This window comes from Cottoperca gobio, chromosome 16, assembly GCF_900634415.1.
Source record: "Cottoperca gobio chromosome 16, fCotGob3.1, whole genome shotgun sequence".
In the NCBI taxonomy this organism is placed as follows: Eukaryota; Metazoa; Chordata; class Actinopteri; order Perciformes; family Bovichtidae; genus Cottoperca; species Cottoperca gobio.
The window spans coordinates 19,790,757-19,810,858 of NC_041370.1; the positions used below are offsets into that span (position 1 = coordinate 19,790,757).

The following is a 20,102-nucleotide window of genomic DNA, read 5'->3' on the forward strand; positions in this document are numbered from 1 at the left end:
TATGCCAAGTGCAAGCAGGGGCCTGTGTGTTTTCCAGTGAGTATTGTTAGTGGTGGGTAGTTATGAGTGAAACAGCTCCTCGCCATGGGAGCAGTGCCACGCTTCTGTGTACCACCTGCCAGTCCTCCAGACTTTTTCCATCCAGCAAAGTTATGAAGCGCCCATCCCCATAGTGACAGAAGGCAGGCCTAGGCGGTGCTCCCCTGTACGGCCGTGTTAAGCCCAAAATAGCACCACTATTTACAGATGCAGTCACGCCCCTTTTTCCTGGCACCCTGTCCTCCCTACCTTAGTCCTCCTCTGACGCCAGCGTCCCCTTTGACACAGTGGAGAGATGACTCGGGGCCATAGTTTCCACCGAAGCAGCAGTCAAGCAGGGAGACTAACTAAAGCAATGGAATATCCGTGATATAAGAGCAAATGGAGCTTCAAAATCTATTCACATCTGTTAAAAGGCCTGCACTTATTTTCTGATGATCAAAAGTAAAGAACCTTCACATAGCAATGCAATAATTGTGTCTTATATTGAGCATTTTGCATCATTGAATTATATTTTGATCAAATCTTTCAGTTTTCGTAAAGCACTATGAGCTGCTTTTCTTCTAGTTGCAATTGTGCCAAGAGTTAGATGAAAAGGTCGATATCTCTCTTATGTCTGTCTGTTATATATGATGCTTTGACCAGGCGAGGACTGGCAAGGGAGGAGACATGTAGCTTGGTTGTGTCCTAAGTTAACAGAATCTGCCTTCCAGCATCTCTAAAGTTCACTGAGTAACATGTTATATCTGGTTATATGTTTTTACAGGTGGTTATTAGCTTTTTTTCATTTTCTTTTGCTACAGACTATATATCTGCTCTGTTATTCACTTGTTTTATGTTCTCCAAAAATTCACCACGGAAAAACGCTATTGTCAGTTTGCAGGATGGATAGCTGAACTGCAACAGATTAAACAACATATGAAAAAACCTGCAAATATCAGTTGGGAAGATGCTGCTGTGGTCCTTACTCTTCAACACCACTAAGACACGCCGTCTGATTGTAACATGTAGGCCACAGCACAAGTTTGTTTGTTGACAGCCTGCCAGCAGCCCCTCCAGCCGGCTGAGACGAAAAGGAGCTTTTTCAGATATTTCCCCAACAATAAAAAAGCGATGACTAAAGGTGACTTTCATTGAGAGATGTAATGGATACAACGTGTTAATGAGTAAGCTTTAGTGGTGCAGAAATGTTCTCACTCTTTATACTAAGTCACCTGATCTATGGAGCACTTGCTCTGAGCTTCTAACATGCAAAAAATGCATAATGATAACACGCAAAGTGACTTAAAAAATGGACTTGTAATTCATACTGCATCAGGCTGCTTTGGATCCAGCTACTGATATGTTGTAGTCTACAAATGATTGATGTACATACAGCTGTCTCGTGCACACAGGAGTTTTGACATATGAAGAGTCCACTGATTGCCCGCTCCACTGATCAAATGACAAGACTGACTGATGATCTGACTGACGGGCTGACTCGCTGACAGACATAGGCTACTGAATGAATAACTGACAGAAGCAGACTCTGCCATTCGATGGCTACAGCAGCCCCTGCGGTGGAGACAACAGCACCGACATGCAAAAAGTATTCCCTGATCATAATGATTGCAGCGCGTGCCATTTTCTCCCCAGGGTCCACATGCTCACAGCACCTGGCAGAGGGCACGACTTAGAAGTTCCATTGTACGGATTTATATCATCTTTACGACCCAGAATTGTATTCCCACAGAGCCCTTGATTTGGGCTTTTATAAAGTGAGTGCATAGGCACAGCGCTGGAGCTCCTGCCCTCGTCTCTCATGGGCCATCTGCAAGCAGTAAATCCTCAATATCCCTCTGTTATAAAGGGCATGTTGAGAGAACCATGGGGGTAGCTTTAAGAGATGCTTTAAGAGATAATTGCTTGGCCATACTGAGGGACCTTTGATAGTTTTGTCCCATGAGCCAGTTCTACATTTGATCTTTTTTGGTCCCTTGAGTCAGTTTTTGTGATTTTCTTTCCCCTCCAGAGACATGTGTCGGATGACTATAAACAGACCGTTATCAATTACCTTTAGCATGATAAAGAAGGAAGATGAGAACCATGTGTTTACATGTGTTTTTTTAATCTGTTTAGGGTGGGGTGTTGGGGGCTCCACAGGTGTACACAGACCCATTTCATGGGACCGTTCCACATGTGACAGGACTAGCAGATGACCCATGGTCACATCGTTGCGGACTAGCAGACAAATCACCTTTTTAAAAGACACTTTAAGAGACGCTCCGAAAAGCAACCAGATGGGGCCTGGAAAATCCTGTGCCGTCTTTCATTCTCCATCTGCAATCATTCAAGCTTGATTCGCTCTCTCTTTTGTGATGCGTGAAATGTTGTGCAAGGATCTATACAAATTTAGCGACGGGACAGATGTTTGAGCTTAAGCTTAAATGTGAAAAGTGAGAATTATCTTTAAGAGTCTGTTTATTAGATCACAACACGTGAGCTCTCTATTCTGCACTTCAAACCTGATGCATTCAATATCCCTTTCTATAGCACTCTGAGAGAGCTCTATTTCTTCATCGAAAAAACACTCCAAAGCATCCCAAGCAATCATTCTTCCATTGTTTGCTGTAAATGTTTCGGTACATACGCAGAATGTTTATGTTGAAGTACATTGTAGCGCACATTAGGGATGCTCTTAATGGGCTACAGTAAAAGCCCTTGCTAGTCAAGAGTTCAGGCAGGTGCAGACTCTTACAGTAGATAAAGGAGCCTGGCACTGGAGATGAGTTCACGACAATCACTGTGAGGCTTTTAGACGCCTTCTCCAAGCTCAATCTTCATTTCCCCTGACACTGATTTTGCAATAAGGATCCGGAGAAAAGGGGAATGTCCATCTATTCATTTTAATGATCCCTCATTATTGACTGCTGGCAGGGAGGGGGCGGGCAAAGGTAATGATTCTCTGTATTTGCTGGCCAATCACTCCTCTTAAAGGAATAAGACTCTAAATAAGGCCACTAATGGATGCCCAGTATGACCTAAAGCTGACCCCACATACAACCTATGCAAGCTGACTTCCGGACATGAAGGAAGGAGAGTTTGCTGCTTTAGTTAATTCAATCTTTTTAGTGGTTTGGTTATGATTTGTCCCAATAGAAAAAGGACTTGCAATCATGGTAAAACCACAAAATCCATGTGGTCTTTAAATATTGATTTAGTACAGTATGTGACTGAAGCTATAGCCTTGATTGTTTTAACTCAAATTATCCAAGCAATATTTTGACATTCTGAAATGAGCTCATTTGCTTTCTTGCATAATCAGTTAGCTTAGCACAAATACCGGAAGCAGGGGGAGACAGCTAGCCTGGCTCTGCCCAAAGGTAACAAAATCTGCCTGCACATTTGAAGCCCACTAATTAAAACACATGATATCTTGTTTATTTAATCTGTCTAAAAACTTGAGTCTAAAAACGAGTTGTTCTGAGTTTAATCGGGGGTTGTGTACCAGACTATTCCTCGGCCGGGCACTTGGTGTTGCAATTTTGTTGCTTAGATAGCAAAGATGTGCCTACCAACACCAATAAAGTGTAGACATATTATATTTCATTATATCTTGCAGTAAAAGTTACAGGAAGTTACCAAGGAATCTGCACGTCCTCCAAGCTAAATGACGATAATTGCCAATGTCTCCCAAAACGACATATATGACATAATTACTACGGCTGCTAAAGGTTTCTGCCCAACAATAAACGTACATATATTCCCTCCTCCATTTATGTGACTGAGCCGAGACCGGACAATAAGGAACGGCTGGGAGACAGGGTTTATGAAAAACGCAAGTGCACATGCTCTATGGATGCGGAAGATCACTGGAAGATGCTGGCAATTTTATACTCGAAAGTCGAGACATTTTGACTTCATCGCCACCGAGCAACCTTCATAGGAATGAACATATCCAGTTCTCTTTATACAGTACATCTATGGCTTGCACAAATTACCTTTACGGACGTATTGCTGGGGAACTCAGTCTGAAAAAAGCACATAACCAGTCATAAAACCTCAACTTTTTTGTTTTTACAGCTCAGTTTCTGTACTGACAAACAACATACTGTATAACTTGAATTAGGTACCGGTAGGTAAATGTTTTAACTTTGGAGAGAGTTGTGCTATCAGCTTCTCCTTACAGTCTTTATGCTAAATGGATGCTTGCACTCTTAAACAAATTACCAATTTACATTGATTCACTATTAGATCTCAAGGTAAGAACTTATAAATCTTAATGTTTTTGAATGTAATTGTTTTAATTAGGAATTGTTTAAACCAATGATGAAGTTTGTGTTCTTATTGTCTTATTTTTTATTAAAGTTGTTCCTGTTTTTGTTTTCTTGATATTGTTATTTTAGTGCATCAGTGAAAATGAGGGTCCACACTCAAATAAATAAAGTATGAATGAATAAATTAATATTTTTTGTGCAGAGTAGTTTTCTTTTAAAACCTTATCCCACTAAGCTTTTTCAAATACAGATATGATATCTGCACCTGCAGCATGTTTGTCAAATATTGATTTAGATGCCTTCAGCAAAAGACGTTCAAAGGACTTGAAAGAAAGTGATCTTACATCTAAGAGCTACAGAAATCGTTGATGTATTTCATTTTTTAACTGTAACTTAAGTGTTCTGTTTTAAGATCCTACTGTGTGTGCACAAGGAGCACTGATTGCTAATTATTTATCCTTTTCTTAAGTATTTATGTATATGTATGCATCTCAGCCAGTCTTGGCTGTCAACAGTCTGTCAAGGTAATGAACCCTACTTTACTGCAGCCTTCAACAGCTCTTTAAGGCCTACTTCACACCACCAGAGAAATACACTCACGTATTAGTTCTTCTGCCTGGATGCTCCGCTGGATGATGGGTGGGCGGGGATGTTATTAGGAGCATTCATCTACAAGGCTCCCCAAGCCATACTATACTGAAAACTGACCACAAGACAACCCTATCATCCTCAAAGATTACCTGTCTCCTGCACTGTATATGAATGTTTTATCATAAAAGCTTTTCTTTTTTGCTAAGTGCCTCCTTGAGTGTTTGCTTTTAACTTTTGATTACTTTATGTCTTGTTGCGAAGGAGAAAAAAAGAAAAAACTCAAGGCCCATTTGAATATAATGGACTTAACGGGAAAGGTAGTCTCTCTTGCTTCATTGAAAGGATATATCGCGGTGGTGTAATCCAACACAGTGGGTGTGAAAAAGTTTACACAAAGTGGTCATTTCAGGGCCTTGACGTAAACTGAGTTTTTATCTTGACATTGTCAAAGTGAGCCAAGCAGATGGAGTGAGTAAAGGGGAAAACAGACATGACACAATCATATAAATAAAACAGTATGGCAGACTATGTATGGGATCCATATGTTTCCGTCTGTGAGGAAATATAGGATATCATGCATTACAGTGTAAAAAGACTCATTTACAACCATTAAAAGCGGCCCCAATTCACCATATCTGCCTTTGTTGTGGCAGATCACATCTCATTTGGCTCTTTTTATATATGATAGCTTTCGCTTTTATATAGTCTCGAGTCATTTAGAAGAAAAAATGTTTTTCTGTCATACGGTCGAGACGTTGAGGTTTCCAGCCCCCCCCCCCCCCCACCACCCCTCTTCTACCAGACGTCGCGTTGTGAGAGGGGAATGGTCGATTGCATAACGGAAGGCGAGACGTGATCGTTCCTGGCCTTCTCACAAAATTCAATCACTCTCTGCATACTCCAATCCCATGACGGTCCATTAAAAAGCAGCACGGGCTAGGATTTCCCCTCATGTGTTTTAAATTGAAATTACGGTCACAAAGTCTGCCATATGCATGAATGGAGGAAGACAAGGAGCTTGGGGAAGGCAGATATCAAAATAGTTGGACTGAAGGAGAGAAACAGAGAGGCAGGCAGAAAGATAAGGAATACTCACATCTTCTCTGATCACGTCATCCTGCCACCTACATTTATACTGAGCAGAATGTCCACCTGCCTGAATCTCAACGCATTTGTATCATTTCACAATTCTTAAAGGGACTTTAATAAGGCTATTTCAGAAAAACATATTGTAGGAATTGACCTACTCTGGAATGTTTCCCCATACTTGAGTTAAAAATCATTCCAAACAAGTCTGCAGCTTTAAAACTCAGCACACAATAAGTCATAGAAAGTAGAGGAAGAGATAAGGAGAATAGGTGAAGTGTGAGACACCAGGAGATGATGATGACCCCAGATGTTCTCTGAGGAACCACTGGGATCTGAATCAGACTCTGACTGGCCATGAGTTCCTCATTCCTATTTGTCCCCGTGGAGTAGAGGAAGGATAAACACACACACGCACACACACGCGCGCACACACGCGCACACACACAGACACACATACACACACACACACACACACACACACACACACACATTAATGTACCTACATGGATAAGACACTGTCTCTCTGATTTAGTGCAAGGAGGATATGATGCAGACATGACTCTGATGACCGAGGCAAACTCCCCAGAGACATGCATAACTCCTCCACATAAACTGAGGCAGAGCCATTTTCAAACATGAAGGCAAAGAGGGCGACAAGTTCCTGTTTGTGCTCAGTTTTTCATCTGCATTGGATATATCGCTTTGTATAAATCAGATCCAAGATCCATTTTTATTTAACCACAATATTTTCCTATTGACTCATTAAGCAACTGCAACTTGATTAAACACATTTGGAGTTTTGATTTGATTTTATAGTTTAGTAACACAGGTCAAAACTGCTACTACTATTTGAATATTGAAGCTCGACTGCAGCTGAGATGTGCAGTCCGCCTCAGTGCCTCGTGAGGATCTTTTAATCCTACAGTGACATCTAGTGTTGGTTTCAAAGACATGCAGGGGGCCTACACTGAATTGTTCAATGGCACATCATGTAAACAGCATGTGCATAGATTTGAACCAATAATTGCTAATTTGATTATGGTTTGCAAAACAGTGTATTTGGTTGGTATTGGTTTAACAATACACTACTATTTAATGATGAATTGCTACGTATTAGAAATAAAGCCGTCCATTTCTCTCAATAGAAAACCAGATGATTATAATTCCTGTCATATATTATAAAGAGGTTTTCTAACTTACATATCATTTACCCGTTTTGTCTCTTTATTTGTATCTACAACTGTACACTGGCAGCCAACCTATGACAGACCTTGGAGTCATCCACTATCATCACTGAAGTTGAGTTAATTAGAAATGGGTGGTGATGGCCATTTGTCTAGTGGTCTAGTGGTACGGCTTCCAAATATATCACCTGATGGTTGTGAGTTCAATACCACCAATAGTGTGGCCCTGAGCAAGGCACTTAACCCCAACTGTCCATTTGGTTAGTTCACTGTAAGTCGCTCTGGATAAGAGCGTCTGCTAAATTACTTGTAGTGATAATAATAATAACATATGTACAGCACCTTAGGAGCAGGGTCTGGTCACTAGACCAGGGCTTAGTGAAGAGGAAGATCTGCACAGCTGCCAAAGACCCAAAAGGTGCAACAGCCCCATGTGCAAGGAGCATGTGACTGTCATCTGTGAGGCATGTATGCACTGAGGTGGCAGTTTGCGCTCTACTCAAATGTTTTTATTTAATCAGTTTTCTTTTATTTTCTTCATTCATGTTATACATTCACCACAGTTTAATACAGTTACACTAACAGTTCAATACAGTTACACTAACAGTTCAATATCTCACGGTGTTATCGGCTGTATGATGTATGTTATGTGTGAGTGTGACAAAGTGACAACTAAAGATTTCAAATATTAAATGTGTTGTTTGGTTCAAATCACTGCTATAATAATTATTCTTAACAACATTATTGTTATAGTATGTCTTTTTTTCATTGTTATCACACTTTACACACATGGGTCATTTTAGACCCATGTGTGTAAACCTGATGTAGTGATACAAAAACTATTTTAGTTCATAAATTAAGAAATACAAAATGAAAATAATGATTTGTGGTAATCAAAAACAAGATATTTAATGAATACTTGGAATATTAAATGATTAAATAAATTGATTTCCAAAATTATAGCAAAGAAACACTCAGCATGAGTGCATGAAATCACATAGGAAACGAATACGGGTCCGTTTGGACCCATGTTGCGCAATTGAAGGGGTTTGCATAGCTTGTGTGTCAAAGGGTTAAAGTCTTACAATCGCCTCCAAAACTCACCATGCAGTGCTTCTAACATGGATGAGTACCTGTGGAGGTGATCAGCTGATGGTGTGGCTTCCTTCAGTGTTGGCAAGTGAGTGAGAATGTTGTCCTCCATTTGGCTTGAGAGAAGCTGCAACTTTCTCATGAAAGCCTTCACTGCGCTGTACATTTCATGCACAAAAAGGCCCTTGCATTGCAGTTTGACATTTAGTTCAATCATTAGTGCAGTCACATCTACAGCAAAACAAAGGTCTGCCATCCAGTCTGCATCTGAAAGCTGTGGGACGTCTTTTCCTTTCTTCACTCATAAGTCTTGACTCTCTTCTCTCAGGTCCCACTCTTTCTCCAGGCTGAGCCACCTGACAGCGGCGTAGTAGCCTATGTCACGATGTTCAGTCTCATTTTCCTCCAAAAGTGCAACAAACTGTCTGTGATTCAATGCTCTTGCCCTGTTACAACATCAACAACATGTTTAATTTTTAGAACTGACTTACACAACACTTCCTGATGTATAATACAATGCAAAAATACCAATTTCTGTTCAGGGTTCATTTCTGTCACTTTATACTGCATTCTCTTCAAAAGTCCGACATTGTTCCCCGTCAGATTTGAACAACCATCCGTTGTCACGCCTGCCAGCTTGTCCCATTTCAGTCCCAACTTGTCCACACATGCATTTACCTCCGTGAACAAATCACATATATATATATATACACACATATATATATATATACACACACGTATATATAACAAATTTACCTCCGTGAACAAATCACTCCCTGTTATTGTCCCAATTTCTTCGGAGTAACTTATTAAACGTGTTCCTACTGTAGGCCTACAGCTAGCGTTTTGGGAGCTTATTGGGGTTTGAATATAGTATATAGGGTCCCTGTGAGTAGCTCATACTCACTTCTTCACAGCACATCTTGGTGAATACATCAACCCATCATCAGAGAGCATGGAGGATGCTGAGAGGCTGCGACAAGAGTACATTCTAGCCGTTCTCACTTTTCCAGTGCCGTTGGACAGACGCTCTGATGTGTTTTAAATAAGTGATACGCTATATGTATATACAGTATATCTCAAAAGTGAGTACACCCTTTAGATTTTTGCAAATATTCTGTTATATCCTTTCAGGGGATAACATTATCCTACTGAAACTTTGATATAACTTAAAGTAGTCAGTGTGCTGCTTGAATAACAGTATAGATTTATTGTCCTTTGAAAATTACTCAGTACACAGCTGTTAATGTCTAAACAGCTGGCAACAAAAGTGAGTACACCCCATAGTGAACATGTCCTAATTGTGCCCAATGATGTTGTTTTCCCGCCCTGGTGTCATGTGACTCGTTAGTGTTACAAGGATTCAGGTGTAAATGATAAGCAGGGCTGTTAAATTTGGTGTTTTGGGCACAATTCTCTCTGAATGCTGGACAACATAGCACCTCATGGCAAGGAACTCTCTGAGCGGCTGAAAAAAAGGATTATTGCGCTTCACAAAGATGGCCTTGGCTATAAGAAGATTGCCAACACCATGAAAATGAGTTGCAGCACAGTGGCTAAGATCATACAGCGGTTTTCCAGGACAGGTTCCACTCGGAACAGGCCTCGCCAGGGTCGACCAAAGAAGTTGAGTCCACGTGCTCAGCGTCATATCCAGAGGTTGGTTTCCAAAAATAGACGTGCGAGTGCTTCCAGCATTGCTGCAGAGGTTGCAGAAGTGGGATGTCAGCCTGTCAGTGCCCAGACCATACGCCGCACACTGCATCAAATCGGTTTGTATGGCCGTCGCCCCAGACAGAAGCCCCTTCTGAAACCGATGCATAAGAAAGCCCGCAAACAGTTTGCTGAAGACAATGAATCCAAGAACATGAGTTACTGGAACCATGTCCTGTGGTCTGATGAGACCAAAATAAACCTGTTTGGGTCAGATGGTGTCCGGCGTGTGTGGCGGCACCCTGGTGAGGAGTACCAAGACAAATGTGTTTTGCCTACAATCAAGCATGGTGGTGGCAGCATCATGGTCTGGGGCTGCATGAGTGCTGCCGGCACTGGGGAGCTGCATTTCATTGAGGGACACATGAATTCCAATATATACTGTGACATCCTGCAGCAGAGCATGATCCCCTCTCTTCGGAAACTGGGCCGTAGGGCAGTTTTCCAACATGATAATGACCCTAAACACACCTCCAAGATGACAACGGCCTTGCTGAAGAAGCTGAAGGTTAAGGTGATGGACTGGCCAAGTATGTCTCCAGACCTAAACCCAATTGAGCACATGTGGGGCATCCTCAAGAGGAAGGTGGAGGAGTGCAAGGTGTCCAACATCCGTGCGCTCCGTGATGTCGTCGTGGAGGAGTGGAAGAAGATTCCAGAAGCAACCTGTGCAGCTCTGGTGAATTCCATGCCAAGGAGGGTTAAAGCAGTGCTAGATAACAATGGTGGTCACACAAAATATTGACACTTTGGGCACAATTTAGACATGTTCACTATGGGGTGTACTCACTTTTGTTGCCAGCTGTTTAGACATTAACAGCTGTGTACTGAGTAATTTTCAAAGGACAATAAATCTATACTGTTATTCAAGCAGCACACTGACTACTTTAAGTTATATCAAAGTTTCAGTAGGATAATGTTATCCCCTGAAAGGATATAACAGAATATTTGCAAAAATCTAAAGGGTGTACTCACTTTTGAGATATACTGTATATCTGAAGTATATAATAGGTTTGACATACATATAAGTTATGTATTTGTTTTGTATATGTCAGCTGCAACACCGCTGTGGAAAAGGTTTTGGACTATGACACATTTTGAGCTAATTTTCATATACGCCGGCATATGTTTCTGCCATGCGGAACTGTGTGACAGGGCCGTATGTCTGGCGTGTTCGGCGTATCATCTGCGTCCTTCGAACGATCACAATTTACCCTTCATTTATATCAACATATTGACAATATTTTGTATGCTTGCTTGTTAAGCAATTGTTAATGTGGAGGAAGGGGAAAGAGAGGTTGTCACAATGTGTGCGTTCTATGAATTGTGTGTGTTTATTTAATTTGTGATAATGGTACTTATGTCTTTGATACAAAAGTGCCCTTTTCAACTTCTTCCTGGATAATGCAACTTTAACCAAAACACACAACAGAAGATATTTAAGAACTACTGCCCCATCTATTATTGAGCCTGCTCTGGTACTGTTCCCCCTTTATTCCCTCTATACTTGGACACAAAGCCTTCTGCCCCACCTGACTTAAGATAAGGGGACTGTTTATGATGATTTTCAGTATAATGCAGCAATAAAACATGTGTTTTATTTGGTATTGAACAGTTTCTCCACACAAGTAAAGCAATTACAATAACAATGTGTAACCATATACATCAAAAACAAGCACAAATCTTTCAAGTCTAAAATTAAGGCACATTTTTAAGCTAAAAGTACCGTAAATTTTATAAAAGCAACATCAATCAATTACACTTTCACATCATATTAATAGTTCAAGTAAACCGCCTCTGAATTGAGAAGGAATTGTAATATGCTCAACGACAAAATAGTTGTGTAATCTGACACATTGATAATGTCATTTCAGCCTTATGCTGAGCTCACTCACATTAAATACAGATAACTGTATGAAAAATAAATCTCCCAAGAGCAAATCTGTTAAACGACATCAGGGAGTGATACTGTTGCAGTTCAGTACATCTAAAATAAGCGCAAATTATTGTTCTGTTTCGTACAGTAGTGTTTAACTCAAACATATTTATTCATTACATTGGACACTTGGTGTTGCAAGCATCACCTGACCTGAAAAGTCCATATACACTGACCAATGGGAACATGGATACAGCGCCAACCATGGAGCCCAACTGCACTACTGCGCCACACCACACAAGGGCACTGTGGCCTTCGTCCCTCAGAATCACCCCAATGGTGACCTTTACGTAGGACAAGCACAGGACAAACAGGACCCAGGCCAGCACCTGCAACAGAGAAGAGGTCAATATTTATCACAATATTCTGACATATACAACATCTACTATTTTTAAAATCTTCTAGTAGTCTCATAATTTTAGCATTCTTTATTGTTTACTCCGTTTTACTTTTAAGCACTTTGTAACTCGGTTTAGAACAGCTATAATAATGATGTTATTATGTTCTTACTTGCAATAGGACAACATTGCATAAATCATGCACAGGGGAAAATCTGATTTATTTGGCCACAAGCCAAACCGAGAAAAAATTGACTCTCAAAACATTTTGGGGTCAAAAATCATTCAAAGCTATTTGTTAGGATGTTAATATCTTGCTCCACTGTCCAACTCTTTCTCTCTCCCTCCTTGTCACTGCTCTAGGCAAGATGTGCATGATCAGAATTCTAGTTTGGGAGTAATAATCAAAACATAATAAATTAGCCTTTAGCCTGTCCTAAAAGACATGCTTACACATACCCTGCTCACTTGCTATGTGAAATACTGAGTTACTTGTAAAGCAGTTACATAGCAGCAAGATATAGTTTTTAATCATTGTTAGCAGACACAGGGGGAGACAGTATAATACTAATATACATGTGTCAATCACATAAAACAAGAAATCTGAACATACGTGTGACTATGATAGGCAGATTGTACTTTCAGTCTTTTATGAGGTATACTATTAACAAGACAGAACATGAGATCCAGAATTAACTGCCATATTTTGCTTTCTAAATAAAACATCTTTATGTCCAAATTCATTAGAGGAAAGAGTCTTACAATGACTGCAGTTCCAAAGACACTGTGGACCAGCAGAGGACAAGGACTAAGAGCAGCCATGGCCATGATGTAGGTTCCAAATCCAGTCCCAACCATGGTCAAGAAACCCATGAAGATGAGAGACCTGGAAACAAATCAATGCATATGGTAAAACTGAGCATTTTCTTTTACACTGAACAACTTTGTTTAAAAAAAAACCCCACTAATAAACTGAGTAACCTTAACAAACTCTAATAACCTGTAGGAGCAATGCATATCACTCTTAATATGGCAGCTTGGTCACTAGCCCTACGCGTCAAACTATGACGTTCTACGCACCTCTCTAGCATCAGTTTTGCAAATACAGGACTGCCTCTAGTGGCTGGAGTAATTATGACGCGAGTAAAGGTGGAAATCAAGTGACATAGTACAAAGAGCGACACAGTCCGCATAGGGAGGAACAAACACAGGACTTTCACCCAGGAGACTGCTGTTAATGTCCTTTGTTACATAACTTGAGTAAGTAAATCAGTCAAACACTTATTTTAATGTAACCCAAGATATTTTCCAAAAACTAACCAAGTAGTGTTGTTGCCTAAACCTAATCAAGTAACCAAAATGGTCATTTTGTGCCAGCAGTAAAGAGATGGTTCCAGTAATTATTCTTACCTAATTGGCACAAACATGGCAATGAAGCAGGCCACTGGGTTGGCAACAGCTGCCATGGTGGCAGCTAGATGGTAGGCTTTGTTCCCGTAAGGCAGACAGGAGTAGGACTGGACCGAGGGCAGCACTGCGTTGGTCAGAGAATTGACCCAAGCCAGTACGCCAAAGATGAACACCACCTGCAGATTACTATAAGTCCCCGTCCCAAATGCGCTCCTGGCTTCCCTCCTGGCGGATTCCAGGGGGTTGATCATAGGCTTCTGCTCTGGTGTCTGAGCGTGCAGAGACAGACCTTGCTCTCTCTTCCCATCGGCCAGATCACCACTGAAGTACAGGTCGTTCTTTCTCTCTCGAGCCACAGCTGGGTGATGGTTGAGTAGGATGAAAGCTACCAGGCATACAACCATCATGGCACTGAGGAACACGAAGAAGACCTGGGCCGAGAAATGAGCTGGCTGGTAGATGGCTTGTAGCTCCCCACTGTCAACCATAGAAGCATTATCAGCGGTTTTGTTGGCTACACCAGCATTCTGACAGTGGACTACACCAACACCTTGAATCAGAGCCACGATTGCAGGCACCAGACCACTGAGGCCTTCACCTACAAAGTACGTAGTGAGGTACTGTGGACGCAGCCGCATCATGAAAGGCAGAAATGTAACAGAGGAGGTGCAGTCTACCACAGAGAGCAGGAAGGTTAACACCAGCAGGGGAACACTGTGCAAAGAGCCCGCTATTGTCACTGTGTGCCTCCAGAAGAAAGCCAGCAGGAATGTAGCAACGATCCCCAACCCTACAATGAAGTAGATGACCGGCCGCTCATCTAGCACCCCTGGGCGGAAGCGGTGCATCAGAGTGATGAAGAGAGGACCTATGTTGGCCATCTGGATGAGGACTGTGAGGTAGGATGGCAGATACCAGCCCTCTGGGATCTCCGGTACGACCAGGGGCAGCTCCACCCACATCCCGTTGATGGCCACCCAGGAGCCCATACCGAACAGGCAAGCAAGCACGTGAGTTAGCAGCGACATGATGGAGGCTGGGATGAGGTCAATCAGGAAATGTACATGTACACAATCTGAAATACAGACACAACAAAGGACAGTTGTATTAGTACAATGTAAAAACTTCTAGAAAAAAAGTGTAGATCGTTACACATTTTCTTTAATTGAAGCTGGTGTTTTATAAAAAAATTGAATTGTGTTACATACAACTCTATGGTGGATGTGTTACAAAATGTACATGTATTGTTAATAAATTAGTTGTCTGGTCTGAACTGGGTGTAAGATATTTCCATTATTTCACTGAATAGTTTTGGTGTTTAACAGTGTAGATTCTGTCTTGGAGATGCTATACCCTGGAGGATGTGAATACTTTGAATGAAAACTAACTAAGTGCTTTGGAGTGCGTTGTCACATTTGAGGCAAATACCAAAATTGAAGGCATTTCTTTTTTTTTTTACAGTCATTGCAATGTCAACTTGCATGATCAACACTTTGCTACAGACAGCAATATTGCTCTTAGGGATTATTTGAGTTAGTTGAAACAGTATCAGTAGAACACTTTTATTGGAGCATTTTGTAATCAGTTAAATGTTCAATAAAGATTGGAAATAATTTCCTTTCATCGTTTTTATTCAACAAACAGTTGTATAAAAAGAATGAAAGGAAATTATTTGTTGTATTTTAGCACTATACTGAAAGCAGAAAGGAAGAACTGATTACACTATAATATCCATTTTATTTACTATGTATTTATTTATTTATTTATTATGTTTACCAGACTATAGTTTAGTAATCTTGTTGTTTAACAACTTTCACCCCAATCAGTCTAGACCTAAAGCCTCCCGACAATGCCACAAATCAGCAAGGCTAACCAGATGAAAAAGGGACTTGGGGATAATGTTTGCTAACTATGTTATAGCAAAAATATTAGAATACAGCTTTAGTAAATAAGAATGGTATGGCTGATAGTGTTACGGAGTACAAAAAGCATGTCCTCAACACCCCATGTGGTTGGGATTGACCTTCTCCCTGTGCTCTGCCTCTTGAGGCGATGCCTAACCTTTCACACACTGACACACTGCTCACTTAAAAAAAGAGCCATGTGGTTGTGATATAAACAGACACATGAAAGGCAAAAGATTGTGAAGCTGTGTAATGAAACTACATCATCAGTTTCATTGTGAAGGACTACAAATTGTAAACCTTTCATACTATACTGACACGTTTGCATGTTATTATTCTAGGAAATTTTCAAAGAACTGTTTCAATGTCTAAAACACCCAACTTGGAAGAAACACAAGGACTTTTAATCAAAATATTTAGTTAAGACATAATGTATTTGTAGTAGTAGAGTGAAATGTATAATTAATATATTTATAACCAAGGACAAATTACTAACTATGCTGACTACGTGCGGTAAACATGATCAAACTTCCTGTTTCTATATCTAAGTGTGCAATCAAACTGGTTCCTTTACATTCCTTTCTGGACGAGGAGTTAATGCTTGTGGTTCTAGGGATAACCAGGTAATCCATAAACCCATTCTTCCTTCATACATACTTCTTCCGCAGTTCTATAAGGTGTCAGACCATGTCATCTTACCTCATTCAGAACATAACCAGGAAGCTCTCCTCTTCCTGCTTACAAACCGTCACTCCATTGTGATCAGTTTTCTTTTACATCAGCCGTAACTCCCTCTATTCTCCTCCACACACACAGTATCTACAAGCTTACATTCTGCTTCCCTGTTTCTGCTGCACTTGATAGGGGAGGGGCTGCACAGGCGCACATGTCCTGCACCACCATGACACATTATTATCGTCGTTCTATTGGAGGGCGGTTTTAAAATCAGTTAACCATGTGCTCCGTGTGTGCCTGTGGACTCAGCAATAGGATGAAAGAGTGAAGGGGGAGAGATTAGTGTGAATCGCTCCTCCTTTTCCTTTTCCCTCCCCCAACCAGCATACGACCTTGTGGCATGCCCTCCTTTAAACACACAGGCTGTAGTGTGAGTGAGAAGAGTGAACCGACTTTCGGTTCACACTCATTAAAGTTATGTACGAGATACTGGAAATACCACTCTGACTTTCCTTCTCTTCCCCTGTCAGTTTATGTCGTATGGCCTGCTGAGCCTCTATTGGCTTCTCACTGTGCCAGCAGTTCATGTGCATAGATCAGTATGTTGCATCATCTTCGGTCTGAATACAATTACTCATCTGAAAAATACCTGTATGTCAAGTCAACACTCGCAACACAGTTTAGTGTTGATTTAATCATCGTAAATATGTCAAGCAAAAAGACTCAAACACTCACAGTTGACAAAAACATACTACCAGGTAAAGTACAGTGATTGTAATTGCTCAGTGGTATTCTGCAGAGTTTTATAATAAATAAAATACAAGTTGACAAATCAGAGGTTAGGCCCTTCTACCTCATTAACATATCAAATAAATAAATTTAGGAATACATTTGAGTTGTTAATATATTTGTCAACTGTCATTTAATTATTAACTTATCTATACATTACTCTATGCATTTCCATATTTATTCATCATTTAATACAGGTTATAATTGTTATCAATGCATTTTATTTACTCCTGTATTTATTTAAACAGTTATTCATGCATTTATTCTTTTAGTACGATTACTTTTTTTGTGATATTTGTATAACATACTATGATTGTTATAGCGATAGTACTATTCGCTTCAGGACAGGGGAGGACCCAAATGCAGGATGCCAGACAAGTTTTTAACAAAAAGAACTTTATTTTATAAAAAGCTAGCAAAATATAAAGTAACAAATAAAACTGAAGACACAGACCAACCAGCAGTAGACACGAGGGCGACCACCAGGTAACATCGATGACAAACCAACAAGGAACAACGAGACAGACCAGGATTTATACACACAGACACCAAACGAGGGAACGAGACACAGCTGGGGGAGAAAGGCAAAAACACAGAGGCATGATGAGTGGACACAGGAGGATCAAATTAACAATCACAGAGAGAGGGATAAAAGACAAGGACAGAAAGTAAAACAAGACTAGACACAAGGGGAAGTGAACATTTCAAAATAAAACAGGAAACACGAAAACCAGATCGTGACACATAGTATGACTTTTTATGATCATTTGTACGACATACTAATCTATAGCTTTTATATTACTGTTTTATGACATACTATACAATGATTTTTTTCACAACATACTTTATGATTACTTTTTTATGGCCTGTTTAATGAGATAATATACTATGGCTTTTTTATGACAAACTATACTATTACTTTTTATGATATTTTGGTGACATACTATAATATGACCTCTCTGTAGACATACTATTCTATGACTTATTTTATGACATTGTTCATGACATAATAGACTATGATTTGTTATTATCTTTTATGACATACTATTTAAACATTATAAAATAAATTATGAATTTATTAAACTGACTTATGGAGGCAGCAGTAACCTAAATAGTTTACAAAAAATGAACCTGAATGCCTTTTTTGCAAGCTCACATGAAGCTGTGTTAATATTGTCGACACACAGTCAAATCAGTACCCTTTTTCAAGGTTGTCAGCTACAAACATGAGTATTGAGAACTCCCTGGTCAAGGCTGAGAATGTAGGAGGATACATTATATATATATATATATATATAGCTATATAGTTATATAGCAGACTGCTAAAGACCACAGCACATTAAAAGGTTTATATTTGCACCAATAAATCCCTTCTTATATAGTAAGAAAAAAAGCGACTATTGTGTATTGGCACTAAAATGATGTTGAAATAACACACTTAAATCAATGAAAATCAAATGGCCAAGTTAAAGTGATATAAAACTCCTTAAAGAATGTCACATTTTGCCTTTTTGTATCAGGGAATGTTTCATATAAGTAGCATCAAAAATACATATTGCACAATGCGTTTCTTTCTAAAGCAGCAATGCTAATCTCATAGCATTGTGTAAATTGATGACAGTTGCTAAGGACAAGATACAAAGGGTCGAAAACCTGCCAGATCTGGTTGTTAAAAAGTTTATTTTGCGTTACCTAAACTCTAATCTGGACCATTTTTAAGATTATACAATTTAACACAAAACACAATAAACTGTCTGAACTCTTTTTAACATTTTAAATCATAACTCATCATTCTAAATTAGACAAGATACCACCTACCTGCTTGTGGGAAAGGAGGTGCAGAGGCAGCTCTGGTGAGAGGTTACACAAGTGAGCTGAGGGTTACTCTGTTCAGAGGCGTAACAACACAGTGGCCCTCTGATGTTGCTGTGTGTCAAGTATGCATGCACATTGAGTTGCGTGCTTTGTACTTTACAACTCTGGATCTCTGCAGCAGTGTCATGTGACTGCAGAGGGCTGAGCCAGGGGTCCGGTTTGGGAACCAAAGTCATCAGCAGCAGGGGTGGGTGGAGGAAGGGAATGAGGATGAAGGGATGAAATAAAATGATAGAGGATGAATGGAGGAGGAAAGGGAGTTTAGAAAAAGTTGGTAATCTGATGAGTCCACTACATGAACATGAAGCTTCTCTCCATTTGTGTTGAAGGCAATTTAGCCAACCAGAAGATGACTTTGGACAGCTTTCGGTGCTTTCTGAGTGGGTGTTTGGTCGGGGTCAGTCTGGCTTTTGTTCACCACGAATTCCAGCCCAAATGAATTACCCCTGTTTGGCACTAACTTCATGGTATTTAGTGCCCTTGCACCAACCTCTGCACCGACTGGTACCACATGTTCCCTTCCTTGATAATAACATTTCTTTTCAGGCTTGTGACAGTAAAGTGAATTATTTTTGATTCAGTAAATTCAAATTATTTGAACTTTCCAGAATGTGGGATTAAGGTGCCTGTGTTAATAACAAATTAAAACAGTTTGTTGCTGCCAAATGCAAAAAAATAAATGTCTGATTAATTTAACTGATTCGTACAAGAAAATAATTATTGCTCTCATTCTGGTTCATTGTTTGCAAATTGGCCTTTGACATTTGTTGAGTTAAACACTATGTTTAGTACAGTTATCAGTTTATATGACATCAAATGTGTCTGTGCGAGATCACTAGAGGGGTCGACATGGAGAGTCTCTACTGGTATAGGAGGATGTTTACATTACCCAGTGGAAGAGAACAACAGTATAGCATACCATTCTCCCCTGTAGCTGCTTTCAATTCTCACAAACTCTGTTGCCACATACTGTTTGCTAAGTGACACATTTTAGTGCCTGTCCTTATGTGTCACAAAAAAAAGATTGATTATGTCCAGCATATTATTCAGGTTCATGTTACTTTATTTCATGACACATGAACAGTGGGGCCACTGATCAAGCTGCCATGTTTTATAGGTTATGAGAGAAAACATGTTGATTTTCCCATACTGTTTATGAATATACTTATACTGTAGTTTTGGCAAAACAAAAACTTATTTTTTCCTTTAAT

General features: G+C 40.0%; 1 protein-coding gene across 4 annotated transcripts; it reads right to left on the bottom strand.

The window, feature by feature from the left end:
• Positions 1 to 11,334: 11,334 nt before the first annotated feature.
• On the bottom strand, positions 11,335 to 18,971 carry LOC115021794 (riboflavin transporter 2-like). Of its 4 annotated transcripts, none has more exons than XM_029452460.1 (5): positions 18,835 to 18,952; positions 17,471 to 17,587; positions 13,649 to 14,723; positions 13,001 to 13,124; positions 11,335 to 12,229 (listed from the first exon to the last, which is right to left on the bottom strand). In XM_029452460.1, the coding sequence occupies exons 3-5, from the start codon at positions 14,674 to 14,676 to the stop codon at positions 12,017 to 12,019; spliced, it is 1,365 nt and encodes a 454-aa protein (XP_029308320.1). In that variant the 5' UTR covers positions 14,677 to 14,723; positions 17,471 to 17,587; positions 18,835 to 18,952; the 3' UTR covers positions 11,335 to 12,016. The 4 variants fall into 4 exon arrangements, with proteins under 4 accessions (XP_029308320.1, XP_029308322.1, XP_029308323.1 ...); XM_029452462.1 differs by having other exon boundaries at positions 12,017 to 12,229; positions 17,475 to 17,587; positions 18,835 to 18,954; XM_029452463.1 differs by lacking the exon at positions 17,471 to 17,587 and having other exon boundaries at positions 12,017 to 12,229; positions 18,835 to 18,971.
• Positions 18,972 to 20,102: the final 1,131 nt, after the last annotated feature.

Bases quoted from the DNA above. Each gene is read 5' to 3' on its own strand.
- LOC115021794 (XM_029452460.1), bottom strand. From the start codon at position 14,676: ATGTCGCTGCTAACTCACGTGCTTGCTTGCCTGTTCGGTATGGGCTCC. The intron at 13,125-13,648 runs GTAAGAATAATT...ATTTGTTTCCAG, and splicing joins GCCATGTTTGTGCCAATTAG to GTCTCTCATCTTCATGGGTT. The intron at 12,230-13,000 runs GTAAGACTCTTT...TCTCTGTTGCAG, and splicing joins TCTTTGGAACTGCAGTCATT to GTGCTGGCCTGGGTCCTGTT.